This window comes from Macaca nemestrina, chromosome 5 (assembly GCF_043159975.1).
Source record: "Macaca nemestrina isolate mMacNem1 chromosome 5, mMacNem.hap1, whole genome shotgun sequence".
Taxonomy (NCBI): Eukaryota; Metazoa; Chordata; class Mammalia; order Primates; family Cercopithecidae; genus Macaca; species Macaca nemestrina.
In genome coordinates this window covers 35,924,489-35,945,548 of record NC_092129.1, presented here as the reverse complement: position 1 = coordinate 35,945,548, position 21,060 = coordinate 35,924,489, and the positions used below count along the sequence as shown (strand labels likewise).

Genomic DNA, 21,060 nt, shown 5'->3' with positions numbered 1-21,060 from the left:
AGAAAGTGATTAAAAGGGTCTATAAGTAATTTTATACAGCAAAAAAGGGGGGGAAAAGCCTAAAAAGTAAATCACTGAAAAAGAGTGTCATGCTAATAAAAAAAAATCTATCACATACATATTAATGTATGCCACACTAATAAACAAAATTGTAATTGCTAAAATACATGGCTGGAGAACAAGTAGCAAAACTATGAAACTGCCTTTCTCTAAACCTTACTACACTAACACTGACTGCTTAGGTAAAAGCTTCCACTGATCATGATCCAAGTTGTTGGCAATGAACATATATTTGGCAGCTATGGTTCTCTGGTACCAAATATAAAACTGTGATGGTCAATTGCAGCTTCCTTTACTCATAGCCAGAATCGAGACAAAATACTCACCTGAATCATTACTCCAGTCAACAGAAGATCAAATAGAACCACAATTCATGAATTGACAAACTGTTGTTTTCTCAGTTGCTCACACTTAGTCCCTTAGGCATTTTATATAAAACATATTACAGTCAGATACAATATCAAAGGATCTCTGTGGGTTAATGAAAAAAGACAGAATTTAAACTTCATAAAGGGAAATAAAATATACTCTGTGTTTCTTTAGTCCTCATTATCTTCATTTCTACCAGAACAAGTTTCTCTGTAGAAGATGCAATCTTGAATTATACAGAGACATTTTAGGCTACTGATGTTCCACAGACCAAAAAGAAACAATTAACAAATTTGTCATACGTATGGAAATAATTTCCAAAACCTTTTATCTCTATCATAGCCTCTTGTTTAAGGTCTCCATCCTTTCTGTACAATACATATCTCAGGTAACCAGCTGCAAAGCAAATCTGAAGTTCTAGGTTTCCCAAGTAACCTTCAACTATTTCATTCATACCCATAGCTTGAACTACTAACCTAATGCCACTGAATCCTATAACCGTCATATACATATATATATATATATATATATAATCTATGTCCTGGATATCTCTCCTCAACAAGCCCCTTGGTTGGGCCACAACTGCTTTCATATGCCCAAAATTGAACTCATTATCTTCTTGTCACCAAAGAAGGCTCTTTTATCCTGTACAACCAACTGGTTTAGGGCACTATTGTCTACCTAGCTGTCTAAACCCCAAATCTGGGAGCCAACCTAGGGTTCTCTTCTGTTTTTCAAAATCTATCCAAAACCTTAAAATATTGATTCTCCTGCCTACCAAGATCTGTGATACACCACCCGCCCCTCCTTCTCCATCCACTGCAAATGCCAAGTGCAGGCAATTATCATGACCTGACTAGACTACCACTCCTGCCTACTTACTGGTCTTACTGATCTGTTTCCTGCTCCCTCTCAACCATCATGCTTATACCTTACCAGCAGAGTGTCTTTTCTTAAGCACAAATCTAATCATGTCATGTCCAGCTCCAAAAATGTTGATGGCTCCCATTCCCTACAAAATAAGATCTGAACTACTTAAAGACAAGTAATTCATGTGCAGAGTGAATTACTTACACGTCCCTGCACAGACTCCACTGGGTCGCTTATGCTGCTTTCTCAGCCTGGAAAATCTCTTTCATTTGCCCCCCTCCACACTGAACATTCTCATTTTCAGTTCAAAACTTTCCTCTTCTGTGCAGCCTGCCCTGACAATCCCTGGCAGCATTAAAAGCACCCTCACTTGGTTCCCATTAACTTCATTACAGTCATTATCACTTTAAATTGTAATTGTTTGTTTGCATGCCTTCCCACTAGAAAGTAAACTCCGAGAGCATGGCTGTGTTTGCCTACCATCTTTGACCTTCTATACACATCATAATGCTTGGCACTTGGTACCCTCAATAGATACCTGTTCAATAAATTGCACAAATAAATTATAATAGCCAAAATTGAACTGAAAAAGTTTTAAAGTAAAGGAGAAGCCTTTATGTGCACAGTGGTCAGCAATGCTTCAAATGCCAGCAGGGAGCTGTGAATGAATTGGTAACTCAGGCAGTATCAATGAATCCTAAATTCACTCTGCCAGTGTGACAACCAAGACCTATTTACTCACTAATCATACTTCACTACCCCCATTCATATTTTAAGAGTAACTATATAACAATAAAGGATGCAACTGAATTGGATTTTAAAACAGGGCTGGAGATTGATAACTGTGTTACCTCTCTTCCAATTAATCAGATATCCAATAGTAATCAGGGTCTAGCTGTGACAAAAACTAAAATATAATTTAATGCAAAATAGAGGTTTCATGAATTCTAATGATAGAAGAAACTTCATGAGGCAATTCAGACCTCCAGATTAGATAACCTCATAAATGATACAATCTCTTCCATCTTAAAAGATAGTCAGTAAAGATATTTTACAAATCCCTTAACAACTTGTTCTAGTGTCTTAACAATCCTTTAGAGTTCAAAGTTTTTCCTAATGCCTAGAATAGTGTACTCCTAGTAAGATTAAGGCAAAATGGACATTTTATTTTTCTTAGACTAACCCTACCATAAGTCACTCTTGAGCCTTGTTTGTCCTGGGCTTAAGAATTCTATATACGGCCGGGCGCGGTGGCTCAAGCCTGTAATCCCAGCACTTTGGGAGGCCGAGACGGGCGGATCACGAGGTCAGGAGATCGAGACCATCCTGGCTAACACAATGAAACCCCGTCTCCACTAAAAATACAAAAAAATTAGCCGGGCGTGGTGGCGGCGCCTGTAGTCCCAGCTACTCGGGAGGCTGAGGCAGGAGAATGGCGGGAACCCGGGAGGCGGAGCTTGCAGTGAGCTGAGATCGCGCCACTGCACTCCAGCCTGGGCGACAAAGCGAGACTCCGCCTCAAAAAAAAAAAAAAAAGAATTCTATATACAATTTGTAGCAATTCTACAACAATAATAATAGGCATCAGTTAATGAACATTGAGTATGTCCAGGCATGATGCTAAGAGATTTGCATGCATGATCTCATTCAGTCCTCATGAACTAACAACTATTATTATCCCCATTTTATAGAAGTGGTAACTGGGTTTCGAGTCATTAAAAATGTGCAAAAAGTTGCGCAACTAAAAACTGGGAAGTGGCAGTGACCATTAGAACAAGGTCTGTCTGATTGTAGGAACTTCTGGTCGCTATGTTTTCCTCTGTAGTTTGAACTCTTTCTCTGTCTCTTTCTACTATTCTACATCCTCTCCAATGGCTCTATGTGTCACTGAAACGGAGAAGAATTTAATGAGTTTTATAAGTTTGTCTATTGTGATTTCACCACATTAGCAAGTTTTTAAAAATAACACTATATTATATAGATTTGCCAACTTTTTTTTCCAGTCAAAAAAATTAAACCAAGTTTTTATCTTCACCTAGGTATTTATATATATAACTTATGTATACAATTTTTTTTTTTTTTTTTTTGAGACGGAGTCTGGCTCTGCTGCCTAGGCTGGAGTGCAGTGGCCGGATCTCAGCTCACTGCAAGCTCTGCCTCCCGGGTTTACGCCATTCTCCTGCCTCAGCCTCCCGAGTAGCTGGGACTACAGGCGCCTGCCACCTCGCCCGGCTAGTGTTTTTTTTGTACTTTTTAGTAGAGACGGGGTTTCACCGTGTTAGCCAGGATGGTCTCGATCTCCTGACCTCGTGATCCACCCGTCTCGGCCTTCCAAAGTGCTGGGATTACAGGCTTCAGCCACCGCGCCCGGCCATGTATACAATATTTTATATTGTATAAAATTTTTATAAAATATTTATTTTATTTATATACAATACAAAATAAATTTATATTTAATAATTACAATTTTATTACATTTGTATTTAATAAAATACAATTTTATTACATTTGTATTTAATAAAATACAATATAAATATTTTATTTATATTGTATTTTATATTGTATATGTAAGTTATATATATATACACACACACACACATATAAGCATCTTTACTTTTGAAATGCACCAGTGTTGATCACATGCCAATTTAAGGAAAGCATTAGGAATAATGCAAATCTTTAATAACTAGAAAACTGATGTTCTGATGTTAGGAAAGAATACCACTGCAATAAGTATTCTATATGACTAGCACTGCTATCAATATGAATAAGTAACATTTTCTTTTTTCTTTTTTTGAGACAGTCTCGCTTTGTCCCTCAAACTGGAGTGCAGTGGGGTAATCTCAGCTCATGCAACCTCTACCTCCCAGGTTCAAGTGATTCTCCTGCCTCAGGCTCCCAAGTAGCTGGGATTGCCTGGCTAATTTTTTACATATTTTTAGTAGATACAGGGTTTCACCATGTTGACCAGGCTGGTTCTTTTTTTTTTTTTTTTTTTTTTTTTTTTTGAGACGGAGTCTCGCTCTGCCGCCCAGGCTGGAGTGCAGTGGCCGGATCTCAGCTCACTGCAAGCTCCGCCTCCCGGGTTCACGCCATTCTCCTGCCTCAGCCTCCCGAGTAGCTGGGACTACAGGCGCCGCCACCTCGCCCGGCTAGTTTTTTGTATTTTTAAAGTAGAGACGGGGTTTCACCGTGTCAGCCAGGATGGTCTCGATCTCCTGACCTCGTGATCCGCCCGTCTCGGCCTCCCAAAGTGCTGGGATTACAGGCTTGAGCCACCGCGCCCGGCCCAGGCTGGTTCTTAACTCCTGACCTCGACCTCCCAAGGTGCTGGGATTACAGGTGTGAGCCACCGCCCGGTCACTAGTGATTTCATAACACCGTATGTCAAGCACTGTGGTAAGCACTTTTAAAACATTAATAAACACTGATTAATGTGGTGAAAAATATGTTCAGAGGCAATGAGGCAATGTCATGGACTAGGTAGCCATAACTTTTGGCAACTAATAATTCATTATTATGTTAATGGCTTTGTTTGACCAGACTCTGCACTCTAAGAATTTCATTCAAATGGTTTTATTTTTCCTGTTTATTTGGAAATCAGTATTTACCTTCATATTTTTTAGAATAAACTTCCAACTGAAGGCTCCACAAATAACTCATGAAATACCTTACTACTGCATCATTTTGGTAGTGATGCTTAATTTTCCAGATAGTTAAATTTACCACTTAGCACTGCCCCTTTAATATGCAGGGTTCCTAAGATGTCTAATATAAATCATAAGGTTTGAAACCAACAGATGGTTGGATTTTCAAAATAGCCTGAGCCACAGCTGCCACTTTGTGTTAGTATCCAGATTAATAGCTGATATACCAGTTAAAATACAGTGAGCCATCACTAAGATTAATTTTCTCAGTTATTTATCCCAAAGCTTCGTCTAACTTTGGCAGATGTAAAGAAGTAAGCTGAGAGTTCCAATTATTAGTTGCTTTTCATTTTTATTAGGGGCATATAACAACAAATTTTAAACATTTTCTTTTTAGAAGGCATGTTTCATCAAAGAAACATATAAAGGGGACACAGGATACAAAAACAAGATTGGAATTAAAATAGCATGTCAAAGGTTCCACTTTTTCAAGAACATTATACATTTTTAGGTAGGGTGACCTAAGTCCCAGTTAAACCAGGATAGTCTTGGTTTTCCTCTTTTATCCCAGCCTAGTAAGTAACAGATCCCCTTTTATACTTACAAGTATACCATTTAGATGATAAATCATATGGTCACCCAATTTGTATGTCATAAAATAAGGAAATACCTTGTAGTCAGCTCTTATTAAATAAATTACTCCATAATTTTAACAGAGAAAATTTCGAACTGCTAACTTTTCAAGTGAAAAAAAAGTGTACAGTTCTCTCAGATAATAAACAGTTTTTTCTTTTTTTTGAGATGGAGTCTGGCTCTGTCGCCCAGGCTGGAGTGCAGTGGCCGGATCTCAGCTCACTGCCAGCTCTGCCTCCCGGGTTTACGCCATTCTCCCGCCTCAGCCTCCCAAGTAGCTGGGACTACAGGCGCCCGCCACCTCCCCCGGTTAGTTTTTTGTATTTTTTAGTAGAGACAGGGTTTCACCATGTTAGCCAGGATGGTCTCGATCTCCTGACCTCGTGATCCGCCCGTCTCGGCCTCCCAAAGTGCTGGGATTACAGGCTTGAGCCACCGCACCCGGCCAATAAAGTTTTTTCACTGTTCCCTCTTCTAAAATGCTTGAAATAAATTCATCTTAATTGGTCTAAGTAGAGATAAAATTTTCTTAATCACATCGCTGTTAGCCTGTGTAAAGAAAGAAGAAAAAAAGGCAAATGTTTTGGTCCTACCTATCATGCAAGAGACATTTCTGTATTACATCATATCTATTTCACATGATAATGATTTTTAAATGAGTCATTTCACATAGATATGATCCTGTCTGTCTGGGGTGGTTTTATACTTGTTACATTTTTGCCACATAATGCTCAAATGGAAATTAAAGGAGGAGAAAAAATTAGAGAGTTATCAAACCAATTCATATTTGACATGGAGACAGCCTAATAGCCATCAAAATTAATTTATTCAAAGAAAGTGTTGAAAATATTGCTCAAAATTAAGTTAACTATCTACAGATTACATTTTTTCATGGTTTCCTTGGACCCATGAACTAAAGCAGAGGTTTCTTTTAACGTTTTTGACCTCAGGACTCCTTTATACTCTTCAGAATGACTGGCAACACCCCTACCCACCCACCTAGAGCTTTAGTTTGTGTGGGTTATATTCATAAACATTTATTAAATTAAGATAATCGTGGATATGCTTTGATACGATACCAAAACATGGTAAGTTATAGTTTCTTCAAGTTTAGTTGCAATGTAGAATCTTAAAACATACCAAAGAACTTTTTATACTCTACATTCAGATCTATTGATCTAACTTGAATTTTTAATGGATCTTTCTCCATGCATGACTTTGTAGTAACATGTATACCATAAAAATCCTAGAAGAAAACCTAGGAAATACCCTTCTCGACATTGGCCTTGGCAAAGAATTTTTGGCTAAGTCCCCAAATGCGATTGCAACAAAAACAAAAATTGACCAGTGGGGACCTAATTAAATAGCTTCTGCACAACAAAAACTATCAACAGAGTAAATAGACAACCTACAGAATAGGAGAAAATATTTGCAAACTATGTATCCAACAAAGGTCTAATTTCCAGAAATTGTAAGGAATTTAAATCAACATGTAAAAGAAAAAAACCCATTAAAAAATGGGCAAAGGACATGAACAGATACTTCTCAAAAGAAGACATACAAGTGACCAACAAATACATGAAAAAATGCTCCACATTAGTGATCATCAGAGAAATGCAAATCAAAACTGCAATGAGATATCATCTTGTACCAGTCAGAATATCTATTAATAAAAAGTCAAAAAAACAACAGATGCTGCTAAGGCTGCAGAGAAAAGGGAACACTTACATACTTTTGGTGAGAATGTGAATTAGTTTTGCCACTGTGGAAAGCAGTTCGGAGATTTCTCAAAGAATTTAAAACAGAGCTACCATTCAACCCAGAAATTCCATTACTGGGTATATACCCAAAGGAAAATAAATTGTTCTACCTACAAGACACATGCACTCGTATGTTCATCACTGTGCTTGCTATTCACAATAGCAAAGACATGGAATCAACCTAGGTACACATCAATGGTGAACTGGATTAAGAAAATGGGATACATATACATCATGGAATACTACACAGACATAAAAAAGAACAAAACCATGTCCTTTGCAGCAACATTAAAAACACATTAATTAATATCACCCCCATCTCCTTAGAATAGTCTTTAAGCATGGCTTGGCAAAGGACATAAGGAAACTTTGGGGAGTAATGTAAAGTTCAGCATCTTGAAGGCAATAATGATTTCACAGGCTATGGATATATGTAAAAACTCATCTAGTTGTATACTTTTAAGTATGTGCAGGTTTTGCATATAAGTTATACCTCATAGAGAATGTGACAGATAAAAACAAACTGGGAGGCCAGGCATGGTGGCTCATGCCTGTAATCTCAGCACTTTGGGAGGCCAAGGCGGGTGGATGACTTGAGGTCAGGAATTCAAGAACAGCCTGGCCAAGGTGGTGAAACCCTGTCTCTGCTAAAAATACAAAAATTAGCCAGGTACTGTGGTAGGCGCCTATAATCCCAGCTACTTGGAAGGCTGAGGCAGGAGAATCACTTGAACCTAGGAGGTGGAGGTTGCAGTGAGCCAAGATTGCACCACTGCACTCCAGCCTGGGCAACACAACGAGACTCCATCTCAAAAAACAAAAAACTGGGAAAATGAAGTTCATTAACCTACTGTGTGCTTTGTCAAGCAACTGATAATATATGCGAGTTTTCCAAAATTTCTATTTTTGCTTGAAAGCTTGAATTTTATGATTAGCAGTAAATAATGTTAGTTGTTGTACTCGCTGTGACAAGTTTACTTGTTTATTTGCAAGAAAATGCCTGTCAACACCCAAGTATGAAAACAATAGTTTGTCCTTCAATCATTCTTCAAGAAAAAGTGGTGTTCCATGGACGAAAGTGGCTACTTTAGCTCACAGCTTAAACAATCATATAAACACGTTTCTTTGGGTCAGCCTACTTCAATATGCAACAAAAGTGCCTCATGCATACCTCCCATTTTTGTTACACAGAATATTAAAAATATATATACTTAGAACTTGAGATTAAACACAATTAGCAATTTTTACTACTCAGCAAGAACATTCTTATAAGAAACTGCCTTTAAAATTTTTTTTTCTAGTTGCAACTGTCGAGATTTATACTGGTCATACACAGTTTTACTCACCATTGCTTTTGCATGTAAATGTTAACCCAGTGGAAAAGACAAATAATGTCTTATTATTTTTACAAAAATAGTTTTGTCCTCGCTGACCCCCTAAAAGTATCTAAAGGACCACCAGACCCATGGACCAAATTCTAAGAACGGGTGAATCTAAAGCATATTTTAAAAGAATTTAAAACCCAGGCCGGGCACGGTGGCTCACACCTGTAATCCCAGCACTTTGGGAGGCCGAGGCAAGAGGACCACTTGAGCCCAGGAGTTTAAGACCAGCCTGGTCATAGGGAGACCACGTCTCTACAAAAAATAAAAATAAAAAATAAAGTAAAACCCAACAAAAGTATAGCCTTGTAAATGATTAGAATACTAAATCATGTATAAGATAAGCACAATGAGGCACATTTTCCTACTGCAAAAAGCAAATTAAAAAAAAGGAAGGCATTCATGCACATATCTACTGCCAATGCCCCTCTCCACTAAGTGAGCATATGGCATTTAAGCAATACACACATTTTCAAATTCAACATTTTCAAATTTTATTATTTATCAAAGGTCCAGGTTTAAGGATTCTAGAAAGCTCAAAACCTTTTTTTCTTAGCTATGCCTTTCACTCAATGAAAAAATTAATTTCCTTCTCCTCTTATGCCTTCCTGCAGCATCAAACAATGGTTACTATCTTCCATAAAGGAGATCTCCATGCCTACATACTAAAACTGGGCCACATCCATCCAGATGTGGGCAACTCATCTCTGCCCTGGCCCCTAAGGGTAAAGGAGCACTGAAGATAAAGACGTCAGAGTCAGAGATGAGGGTCTCCTCAGTCAAAAGGGACTCCAACCTCAGAAGCAAGGAAAAAGGTCTTTTCTTTTTGGCTGAACTACTGCCCTCATATTACTAGAAATGCCTGGGTGAACCATGACAAGCCTTTTAAGACTAACAAGCCTTTTAAGACTGATCTAGGCTGTCTGAGTGTCTTAAGGGTAATTCTCAAAAAGCAAGGACATCTGAAGAATAAATTCATTGACTCTACTCACTCAGAATTATCCTTAGTGTTCAGCCCATAAAGTCTGAGCATGATATCCTGTTGTTCTGGCCTATTTAGAATTGGATACGTTCTGACTAAACTACAGCTATATGGCACTAACTTATCTAGAACTCTTTCCTGGTCTATCACCATGTCAATGGAGATCTTTGCTTCTTCCATTTAGTTTATGCTTGGCCCAACCCCATCCTCCTCCCGGCCTCTTATGCTACAGTCTCAAATTAATTAAAGGTCTTATCTTTAGGACTCAGTCCTGTGTTGTTACGTAGAGTATTAAACATCATCTTTTTTTAGTGTATGTGTTGCTGAAGCGAGCACAACATCATTCTCTTTTTATCTCACATTTATCTACTCAGTATTACACATTCACTGCCTTAGTGCATGTAGCTATGTCCATCCGCTCACCAACTCCTCATACCCGCAAACCTAGCAACCTCCCACTCTGCAGCTTCCTCAGCTAACTCAACCATAGGTTCAATCAAAATGTTGTCTATCACTATTAATGCCTCCACCCTGCCTCCCAATCCATTACTTCTCTTTCATTGTATCAGGTTGGTGCAAAAGTAATTGTGGTCTTTACCATTAAAGCAATGAAGTCAATTGCTCCAGAAAGTCTCCTTTCTCTATTAACTATCGCTCTGCTCCTCAATCTCATCCCATTCAGCTGAATTCTGCTACTCCCCTATCCCCCTACTCTCCTACTAAACAGTAAAATTATAAGCTTCCACTGTGTCCTATCAAATCCCATTATTGTTATAGACAAGTCCTATTCATCTATTCCTCCTCCATTTCTCAGACATAGTCTTTGCTGTCCAGTGATTCTGTATCACTCTTAAGGACTATGTCTTATACTTCTCTGTATCACATGATACCAAAGAGAGAAGTAGGCACATTGTACATGTTCAATAACATTCATTAATGTTGAATAATAATTATTAAGCAAAGAAACAGTGTTCCCAGAAAATAATTCTGTTTCTACCTCTGCTTGTAGAAGTTATAAATACACTGGACTGCAAACAAACAAACAAAAAATTCTAGACCCTTCCAAATTCCCCACTGCCTCCTGTAAGATATGTCTGACAGCTGAAAGTAAACTAGTCTTTGCAAGCACTAAATTGCTCATCAATCTTACAAAAGGTGTCATTTAGTCAATTACATTCCCAAGGGAAATATAAATGGAACATAGCTGCCTGAGAAAAATTAATTCACCCAACTCGAGTAAGTAGCTCACAGAGAACAGCTTTCATAATCCTAAAATATTTCATTCCTGAACCATATTTCGTTCCTGGTTTTTACCAAAAAGAAGTAGGGTTTTCACTTTTTTATTAATTATTTGAATTTTAACTGATTAGTGCAGTGTGGTTTGACAAGTAGGTATGATATCACCCAAAGCTTTCAGCATGAAACAACTAAAACGTACCTTTTCTTATATCTGAAAATATGAATGTTGCCACCATATCCTACCAAATTCTCCTAATACTCCACATAAAGGTATACAATGGCAGAAGATAAAGAGGAAAATGTTCACCATAGAAACGTAAAGTAGGCAACAGCTGGCAAGAGGTACAAACTCAGATGCCCTCAGGAGTCAAGTAGGCAGTGTAAAGGTAAACAGATTTGTACAAGAACAACAGGGTAAACAGGATAATAAAAGATAGCTATGCTCAAGGTCACAATGCCTATTACTCCATCCAGGAAATTGTAGTGCCATGCAAGAATGTGAGACCAATGTGGTAATGTGGGCACCTCTTCTCATTGTTCAGAAGAAAGTAGAAATCCAGATTTAATATAAGATCACACTAGTATCAGCAAGTAATTCAAATTATAAAAAAAGAACAAAAACCCCTGTTCCAATCAAGTACATGTAGGGCTGCTAATCTGTGATTTCTGAGACACAAAGAAAAAGATTGATGGGGTGTAAAAGAAATCCTAGAAAATAATTTCTTATTTATTTATTTATTTATTTATTTATTTATTTTTTGAGATTGAGTCTTGCTCTGTTGCCCAAGCTGGAGTGCAGTGGCGCGATCTCGGCTGACTGCAAGCTCCGCCTCCCTGGTTCACGCCATTCTCCTGCCTCAGCCTCCCAAGTAGCTGGGCCTACAGGTGCCCGCCACCACACCCGGCTAATTTTTTGTATTTTTAGTAGAAACGGGGTTTCACCATGTTTGCCAGGATGGTCTCAGTCTCCTGACCTCGTGATCCGCCCGCCTCGGCCTCCCAAAGTGCTGAGATTACAGGTGTGAGCCACCGCACCTGGCAAGAAAATAATTTCTAAAACTAAATCTCTACTTCATGTGCACTAAAAATGAATAAATTAATGGATAAAATTTAAAATGCATAAAATAGAACTGGATTTATGAGTTTCTCCTGTGTGTATGAGAACTTATATTAATGATCATATCAGGTAAATTAAAAGCCTAAATGGAAAAACAAAAACAAAAAAAACTAAAAGAAAACATGAATGAATACACATCAAATCTTTGGTTTGAAGATAATTTCATAATGGTCATGATATAAATCACAAAAGAAATTTTCACCTATAATTTGATAAAACTTAACACATAATATAAAAAATTCCTTGTCCAAAATTAAAAGCAACATAATACTTGGAAAATATCTGAAGCCAATATGGCAAACAAAAGGCTAGTATCTTTACTCTCAACTCACATATTGGTAACAGAATTCAGAAGAAGGAATCCCAACTCCTTATGGATAAGGATGATTTGTGGTTACCAGTTCCTAACTCAGTTCAAAGCAACGTATCCTGTGGGACCAGGGCTGAGACAACCACAAAATCCACATGGGCTTCTAAGGGGAAAACATGCACAATAAGACGAGCTCCAAAAAAAACTTAAAAAGCACTAGAGGAAACTGAGGGTCACAGAAGACCAAATACAAGAATTCACTCCCAAGGAATCACAGAACTTTTTAAATATGAAAAGAACTTTAAAAAATGACTATATTGAAATCCTCAAAGACATGACAGAAGAAATAATATCCATGAAGCAAAGAACAGAACAGGAAAATATGAAAGTGAATCAACTGGAGGCTGGGCACAGTGGTTCACACCTGTAATCTCTGCACTTTGGGAGGCTGAAGTGGGTGGATCACCTGAGGTCAGGAGTTTGATACCTGCCTGGCCAACAAAGCAAAACCCTGTCTCTATTAAAAATATAAAAAAAAATTAGCCAAGCATGGTGGTGTGCACCTGTAGTCCCAGCTACTCAGGAGGCTGAAGCAGGAGACTCACTTAAACCCAGGAGGTGGAGGTTGTGGTGAGTCGAAATTGAGCCACTTCATTCCAGCCTTGGGTGACAGAGCAAGACACTGTCTCAAAAAAAAAAAAAAAAAAAAAAAGTGAATCAACTGGAAACCTTACAAATGCAGCATATATACTCACTGATTTTTTTTAAAGATGTCTTAAATGGTATAACAGAGATGGTTAAAGAGAAAATCAGTAACTTGTAATCTAGCACTCTCCAAGAATGTACCATTAACAAAGATAGGAAATATGCAAATCTAATGAGGGCTAAATTATCTCCCCAGAAAAATTCACACATGTACCTACGTACAAAGTTTTATGAACAATATCAGGAAGTTCTCAGGGTCCCTGAGGCCCAACTTCTATCCTAGAACTCTGAATAGTATCTTAAGATCAGAAATCTGTCCCACTTATTAATGTATACTATAAAATGTTGGCTCAAGCCTCAAGAAATTGACATTAAATTTGAGCTAGGATCAAATCAAAGGGAAGCTAAACCAAGGGAAGCCAATTAAATCTGACTGAGAAATAAAACAAAGTATCCCAAATCTAATATTGTTATAAAATATAGGTAAGATTGACAAAATCAATAATTATTTATAAGCGAATGAATTCTAGTGTACATTAAACTTCGTTAATTATAACAATAAATTATCACTTTAGAGGCACATATGATTTTGAAGTTTATATTGTCATTGCCAAATGTGACCCACAAAAGCATTTGTAATAAGCAAAAATCATTTTTTAAAACAATGTGAAGTGATTGGCATGGGGATACAAGATTGGCAGGGTTTGAAAAAGGCAAAATTGTTTTGAATTAGAAAGTGTGACAGCAATAAAGAAGCTTGATGGAAAGATCTGGAGAAACTACCTCACCTAAGGGGAAATTTAAAGACTATCAACTGAAAAAGAGCAATGAAAGCAAAATCTCAGTGGCTTGAACACAGTGATGGGGGGTGGTAGGCTGAACAGAACTGTCCAGTGGCAATTTAGGTAATCTATGATGTAAGCTTCATAATGCCAGTCCTGCAATATTTTCAGCAATATCGACATATTCTTTTTTTTTTTTTTTAAACAGGAGTGAGAGAGGTAATGAGGCACTGCATCTCTTATAAGGTTGGCCTTATAAGAGGCCTTATAAGGTTGGCAGAGAAGATAGGGGAAGCCAGCCAAAATCTGTCCTACACAAGAAGTATCTAAATTTTCCATTTACAATGAACCTAAACAGAAATGTTTGGTCCTCATCAAAACTTGGATGGAAGACAGCTCTCTTACAGAGATTCTGAAAACATGAAAATTCTCCTTAAAATAGACTTGAGATGTTTCAGAATATAAAATTCAAACGACATACTGAATATCTTCTGTTTAAAATAGCTGAAGTCTTTGAAAGGTAAAATGAGGACCTCTGAAGATCTCTAATGAAAATTTGGAAGTAAAATCGTGTCTCTTGAACATTTTTTAAATGCTTTAATAAACATCAGTATTAAGATTCTTTCAGGGTGTATACATCCATAGGTATTCTTCCAGCTGATGTGGAGATAAATTACCTTGGTTAAAGACCTTGCAATATTTAGCTACATATACAGACATACCTCAGAGGTGTTATGGGTTAGTTCCAGACTACTGCAATAAAGCAAACATTGCAATAATGCAAGTCACATGAATTTTTTGGTTTCCTAGTACATATAAAATTATGTTTCATTATACTGCAGTCTATTAAATGTGCAATATTATACCTAAAAAATGTACACATTTTACTTTAAATATACTTTATTGCCAAAAATGCTAACAATCATCAGAGCATTAAGCAAGTCATAATCTTTTTGCTGGTGGAGGGTCTTGTCTGTTGATGTTGATGGCTGCTGACTAATCAGGGTAGTACTTGCTGGAGGTTGGAGTGGTTGTGGCAATTTCTTAAAATAAGACAATAATGAAGTTTCCTGCATCAATCGACTCTTCCTTTCACGAAATATTTCTCTGTAGCATGGAATGCTGTTTGATAACATTTTACCCATGGTAAAACTTCTTCAAAACTGGAGCTGATTCTCTCAAACCCTTCAAAGCCACTGTTTTATCAATTAAGTTAATGTAGTATTCTAAATCCTTTGTTGTCATTTCAACAATGTTCAAGGATCTTTACCAAGGTGGATTCCATCTCAAGAAACCACTTATTTTGTTCGTTCATAAGAAGCAACTCATCATCCACTAAAGTTTTATCATGAGATTATAGCAATTCAATCCCATCTTCAGGCTTCGCTCCTAATTTTAGTTCTCTTGCTATTTCTGTTTTTGAGACAGAGTCTCACCCTGTCACCCAGGTTGGGGTGCAGTGGTGGCAATCTCGGCTCACTGCAAGCTCTGCCTCCCAGGTTCACACCATTCTCCTGCTTCAGCCTCCCGAGTAGCTGGGACTACAGGCGCCTGCCACCACGTCTGGCTAATATTTTTTGCAGTTTTAGTAGAGACGGGGTTTCACTGTGTTAGCCAGGATGGTCTCGATCTCCTGACCTGTGATCCGCCTGCCTCGGCCTCCCAAAGTGCTGGAATTACAGGCGTGAGCCCCCGTGCCTGGCCATTCTCTTGCTATTTCTATCACATCTGCAGTTACTTCCTCCAACGAAGTCTTGAACCTCTTCTCAAAGTCATCCATGAGAGCTGGAATCAACTTCTTCCTAACTCCTGTTAATGTTGCTATTTTGACTTCCTCCTATGAATCATAGTGTTCTTAATGACATCTAGAATGGCGAATCTTTTCCAGAAGGTTTTCAATTTGCTTTCCTCATATCTATCAGAATAATCACTATTCATGGCAGCTATAGCCTTACAAAAATATTTCTTAAATAATAAGCCTTGAAAGTCTAAATTACTCCTTGATCCACAAGCTGTAGAATGGACATTGTGTTAGCAGGCATGAAAATAACACTAAACTCCTTGTACATTTCCATCAGAGTTCTTCGGAGACAAGGTGCACTGTCAATGAGCAGTAATCATTTGAAAAGAATCTTTTTTTTTTCTGAGCAGTAGTTAAAATATTCAGTAACCCATGCTATTAACAGATGTGCTGTCATCCAGGCTCTGTTGTTCCATTTATATACAGACAGAGTGAATTTAGAATAATTCTTAAGGTCCCTAAGATTTTTGGAATGGACAATGAGCACTGGCTTCAACTTAAAAGTTACCAGCTGCATTAACCCCTCACAAGAAAGTCGGCCTGTTCTTTGAAAAACTTTGAAGTCAGACATTGACTTCTCTTCTGTAGCTATGAAAATCGTAGATGCCATCTTCTTCCAACAGAAGGCTATTTTGTCTACGTTGAAAATCTGTTGTTTTGAGCAGCCACCTTCATCAACGACCTTAGCTAGATCTTCTGGATAACTGGCTGCAGCTTCTGTATCAGCACTTGCTGCTTCACCATGCACTTTTATGTTATGGAGACAGCTTCTCTCCTTAAACCTCATGAAACAGTCTCTGCTGGTTTCCAACTTTTCTTCTGCACCCTGCTCACCTTTCTCACCTTTCACAGAATTGAAGAGAGGTGGGGCCTTGCACTGGATCAGGCTTTGGCTTAAGGGAATGTTGTGGTTGGTTTGATCTTCTATCTAGACCACTAAAACTTTTTCCATTTATCAGCAATAAGGCTAATTCACTTTCTTTTGATCTGTGTGTTCACTGGAATAGCACTTTTAATTTCCTTGGCATTCACAACTTGGCTAACTGGTACAAGAAGCCTAGCTTTTGGATTATTTCAGCCTTTGACATGCCTTCCTCACTAGGCTTAATCATTTCTAGCTTTTTTTTTTTTCTTGCATGTCCTTCCAATGTATCATTTCTAGCTTTTGATTTAAGGTAAGAGACGTACGACTCTTCATAGGGGAATGGCTGTTTGGTGGAGCAGTCAGAACACACACATTTATCAATTTGGTTTGCTATCTTATATGAATATAATTCATATGGTGGCACCCCAAAACAATAATGACAATAACATTAAAGATCACTGATCACCATAACAGATATAATAATAATGAAGTCTAAAATATTGTGAGAATTACCAAAATGTAATTGATACAAAAAGAGCACATGCTGTTAGAAAAAATGGCCCAGAAAGACAAGCGATACGGGGTTGCTACAAACCTTCAATTTGTTAAAAATAAATAAATAAACTGTCTTTTTAAGGCAATATCTGTGAAGCACAATAAAGCAAAACACAATACAACAAGGTATGCCTGTATTTGTCTTCTTTGAGTATTTTCATGTTACTTTAAAAGTATATAAATCAGGTTGTCTTGAAGTTCATAATTTTAAAAGAATAGTGTCTGGTTTGAAACAATAAATCTGAATCACAACAGAGCTGGCTCTTTTGAAATACATTCACATTGCAAAAAGTGGAGAATAGCTCTATTCTGGATGAAAGATCTCCATAAGTGTACACACTTTCCACCTGGAAATGCAGTTTTATATGAGTCTGTCTCATCTCATGCCATCTAACAGATGCATTTACATATAAATCTTTGCTTCCTCTCAAAACATCTTTCTTAGGGAAGAAATTGAAGTTTTCAATTTTTGCAGGTCACCTACATTTTCTCTTCTCAAGGTGAAACTTTCTGGCTGAGGTCATTCTCTTCCTAATTACAAGCTGCAAATACAAAAATGCCTGGTGTGGAAGGCCATGGAGGCCTTCCCTGGAGAAAATGCTTTCTTCATGTTCATGAAATAAAATTAAATTGAAATGATTTCTAAATCAGTATTTCCAGACTTCATTATAATTATATTTAGAGCCAGAAGTATAAAAACTATGGGTAGCAAATTCTTAACTGATCAATATAAATACTAAAAATGCTCTAGAAAATTTTCAGTGTATCATTGTCAAAACACAATATTTAGGAAAGTATATCATTGAGAAAACATATACAACTAAGTTTAAATATTTGCCAAGATAAAAGTGATGCCAAAAAAATTAAAAATAAAGATGATAAATAATTTTTAAATGACACTCACCAATCACAATGGAAGATTCACAGTGATAATAACCATTACTTTGTTTTTTCTTCAGCATGGAACAAAGATCTATGCGATATAATATTTCTTCTCCAAATCTGTGACTGATAAACTTTTCATATAAATCAGGATCTATTTTTTTCACTCCCTTGAAATGAAAAAACAAATAAGTCAATCAATCATTTCACCCAGGCAACCAGTTCATAATTACATCACTTTCCTAGAACCTGATTATTACATCTTAGAATAAAGTACACCACTGCCTATTGGCACTTGAAAATGCATGTACAACAATAAAATTGTTGTAAAGTTGTTTTTCAAGTCTCCCTCCCTAAAACGAGTTGTATTTAAAAACCATCAATAAAGAGTGTTAGGTTTAAATTTGGCAGTTTTCAGAACTTCATACATTTTAAGCTCCAGAAATAATAAAGTATACTGAGTTAAAATTTTGAGATACCAAGGAAAGACTAATCATCGACAACAAAAATGGAGAAATGGATAGTTTTTTTTTAAATGCAGTCACTCTGTCACCCAGGCTGGTGTGCAGTGACGCGATCTCGGCTCACTGCAACCTCCGCCTCCTGGGTTCAAGCGATGCTCCTCCCTCAGCCTCCTGAGTAGCTGCGACTACAGGCGTGTGTCACCACACCCAGCTAATTTTTTGTAATTTTAGTAGAGACGAGGTTTCACTGTGTTAGCCAGGATGGTCTTGATCTCCGGACCTTGTGATCCGCCCGCCTCGGCCTCCCAAAGTGCTGGGATTACAGACGTGAGCCACCGTGCCCAGCAAAATGGATAAATTTTTTAAAAGTAAGGTAGGAAAAAAAATACTCTAAATCTTTAAAAAGTAAGGTGGATCTTAACATTTTATAGTGGAAAAATGTTCTAATTAGATGGATGTAATTTTTAAATTCCTTATGTAAGAATCATCTGAGAGACAATTAAAGATTACTTGAATTGGAACAGGGAGGTCAGTGGATCTTACAAGTTCTTCTCTATCTGCTCCTCCTTACTTTCAGTGTATTTTCTTAGCAGAAACAGTTGGTTGTTGAAAAATTACAGTGGGATGTCCTTGGTACCTCTGTAGTTCCCCCAAACATGGGAAAGAATATATCTGCCTCTGCTATACTATACAATGGCCCTGCAACTCGGCCTCAGAGTCCCAAAATACAGTCCATAAGATTAAGGTAACTAGAATAATATATTTTCTCTTTTCAATGACAAAAACTTAATTAGAAAATTGATGAAAAAAATTATAAAAGCAAAAAAATTAAATCACTACAAACTGCTACTGCTATAGTTTATGTGTTTAGTTTTTCCTATGCAAATACAAAGTACATTTTTTCTCTTCTATAGAATGTGGTTGTTCCCTGAGTACTATTTGATAACCAGCTTTATATTGTCAGTAAATATACCATGTCAGTAAATAATATACAGATGTGCCAAATATTTTTCTCCATAGTACTTCATTGCACAAAAGTCTCATAATTTATTCATCCAATTATTTACTGTTGGACATTTAAGTTGATCTTAATTTTTAATATCATATTAAACATATTTCTATTGATATATGTTTTTGCTCAATGTCTAAAACTGGACTCCTAATCTCTCCCCCTTACCTCAAAGGGTTATGTGGACTAAGTAAGTTAATTTATAAAAGTGCTTAAAACAATGAAATATAATAAATTATATATAAAAACACACATACACACAGCCATTATCATTAGTGAACTTTATGTAATAATTTCATTTAAGATAAGATTTCAAGAATAAAAAACATTCTGAGTAAATGGAAAATGACCAACCATGCTTGTCTTCTAAATGCTTGTATGTGTGTGTGGGTGGCGGGGGTGTGGAGGTTGGAGACAGTCATTCCTTTAGACTGGAGAGAAGACTGGCAATAACATAGCAGACAAATAAGAACCTTCAATTTTCAAGAAACCAATGCCAGCACTCACTAGCCACTATTGCTATAATCTTCACTTCCATTTTGTAAAATGTCATTTTTTAAAGAAATAAAACATGAGATTGACTCTCATCTTCTAGGCTTATTAATTTAATTTCAGCAAAAAGTAAATGCCAACTGTTTTGTAAGAATTTTTCACAGATGACTTCCAACATGAGTCTTTAGGACTTAATTTTTACTAGCAAGTGAAACGGAATTAATTGCTTAACTCATAATTTACAGAGAGAGCTACGGTTCAAAAAGGCATGAGAGGCACTGAAATTATATGCCCTGCTCAGAAAAATCTTCAGTAATAAACAACCTAGAAATAGCTAAGCCTCTGCATTGTCTGCTATATATTACAATTTCAACATGATCTTCATTCTCTGGAGAAATTTTTTGTTTGGCAATCTATTTCTTTTCTGATAAAATGTATCTGAATTGATTTCACCATCCAGCTGCAGCAGGTGGTGGTTTCTTTCATACTGAAAAAAAAAAGGAAGACTATGATTCTGAGAAAATAAATGGGACCTCAAAAGTGGATCATTTAGGGTAAGACTAAGAAGGGCCCTGTTTTCTGAATGAATCCACTGGGATGGCAAAATAGTTTCAGAAGCATTATCCTCCCAGATTGTATTTTAAAGGTAAAAAGGCTGGGTGGTGGCATTATTTTCAAGCTGTGGACCCCCCAAATTATTTTCTGCTTCCCTTCATCATAGGCCAGACCCTTCGTCATAGGCTAGACCCAAGGCACTATTACTCAACTATCAATGGAGGTACAAAATGTTAGGAGGGTTCGAAAGGTATCATGAAAATTGTTAAATTTGACCTATAAAGGCTAAGAGTTGGGATTATTTCACATGTAGAAGAAAAATATGTGAGGTATCTTTAACAAATCATGCTACGGGTGTTGCAACCCTGGAATTTTGAATATGATTGGAGATGGTCTAGTACTTAGAAGGTTATATTTGCCTTGAACCTAACAGGGACAAGGCATATTTTTAAGGGCTTCATATTTATAATGGTACCCAGTATAAGTGACATTTCAATTATGCAACATAACATTAGAAGAGAAAATAGGATGTTAAGTATGGAATACCAGACTTTGAAACAATAAATTAGTGACAAGAAACG

The 21,060-nt window shown here is 37.1% G+C and overlaps 1 protein-coding gene across 7 annotated transcripts in view; it reads right to left on the bottom strand.

Moving 5' to 3' along the window:
- The window catches only part of LOC105465606 (A-kinase anchoring protein 7), a 158,090-nt gene that overhangs the window by 42,962 nt on the left and 94,068 nt on the right, over positions 1 to 21,060 (bottom strand). For 5 of the 7 annotated variants that reach the window (XR_011623360.1, XM_011714136.3, XM_011714135.3 and 2 more), the window contains one exon: positions 17,982 to 18,129. Coding sequence is in view for 5 of the 7 variants with exons in the window: in XM_011714136.3 (XP_011712438.2) it covers positions 17,982 to 18,129 (148 nt within the window). In the remaining 2 variants the exon portion in view is untranslated. Of the gene's footprint in view, positions 1 to 386; positions 532 to 5,939; positions 6,129 to 17,981; positions 18,130 to 21,060 lie in introns of those variants that run through there. The other 2 variants (XR_977639.3, XM_071096469.1) reach the window with 2 other exon arrangements.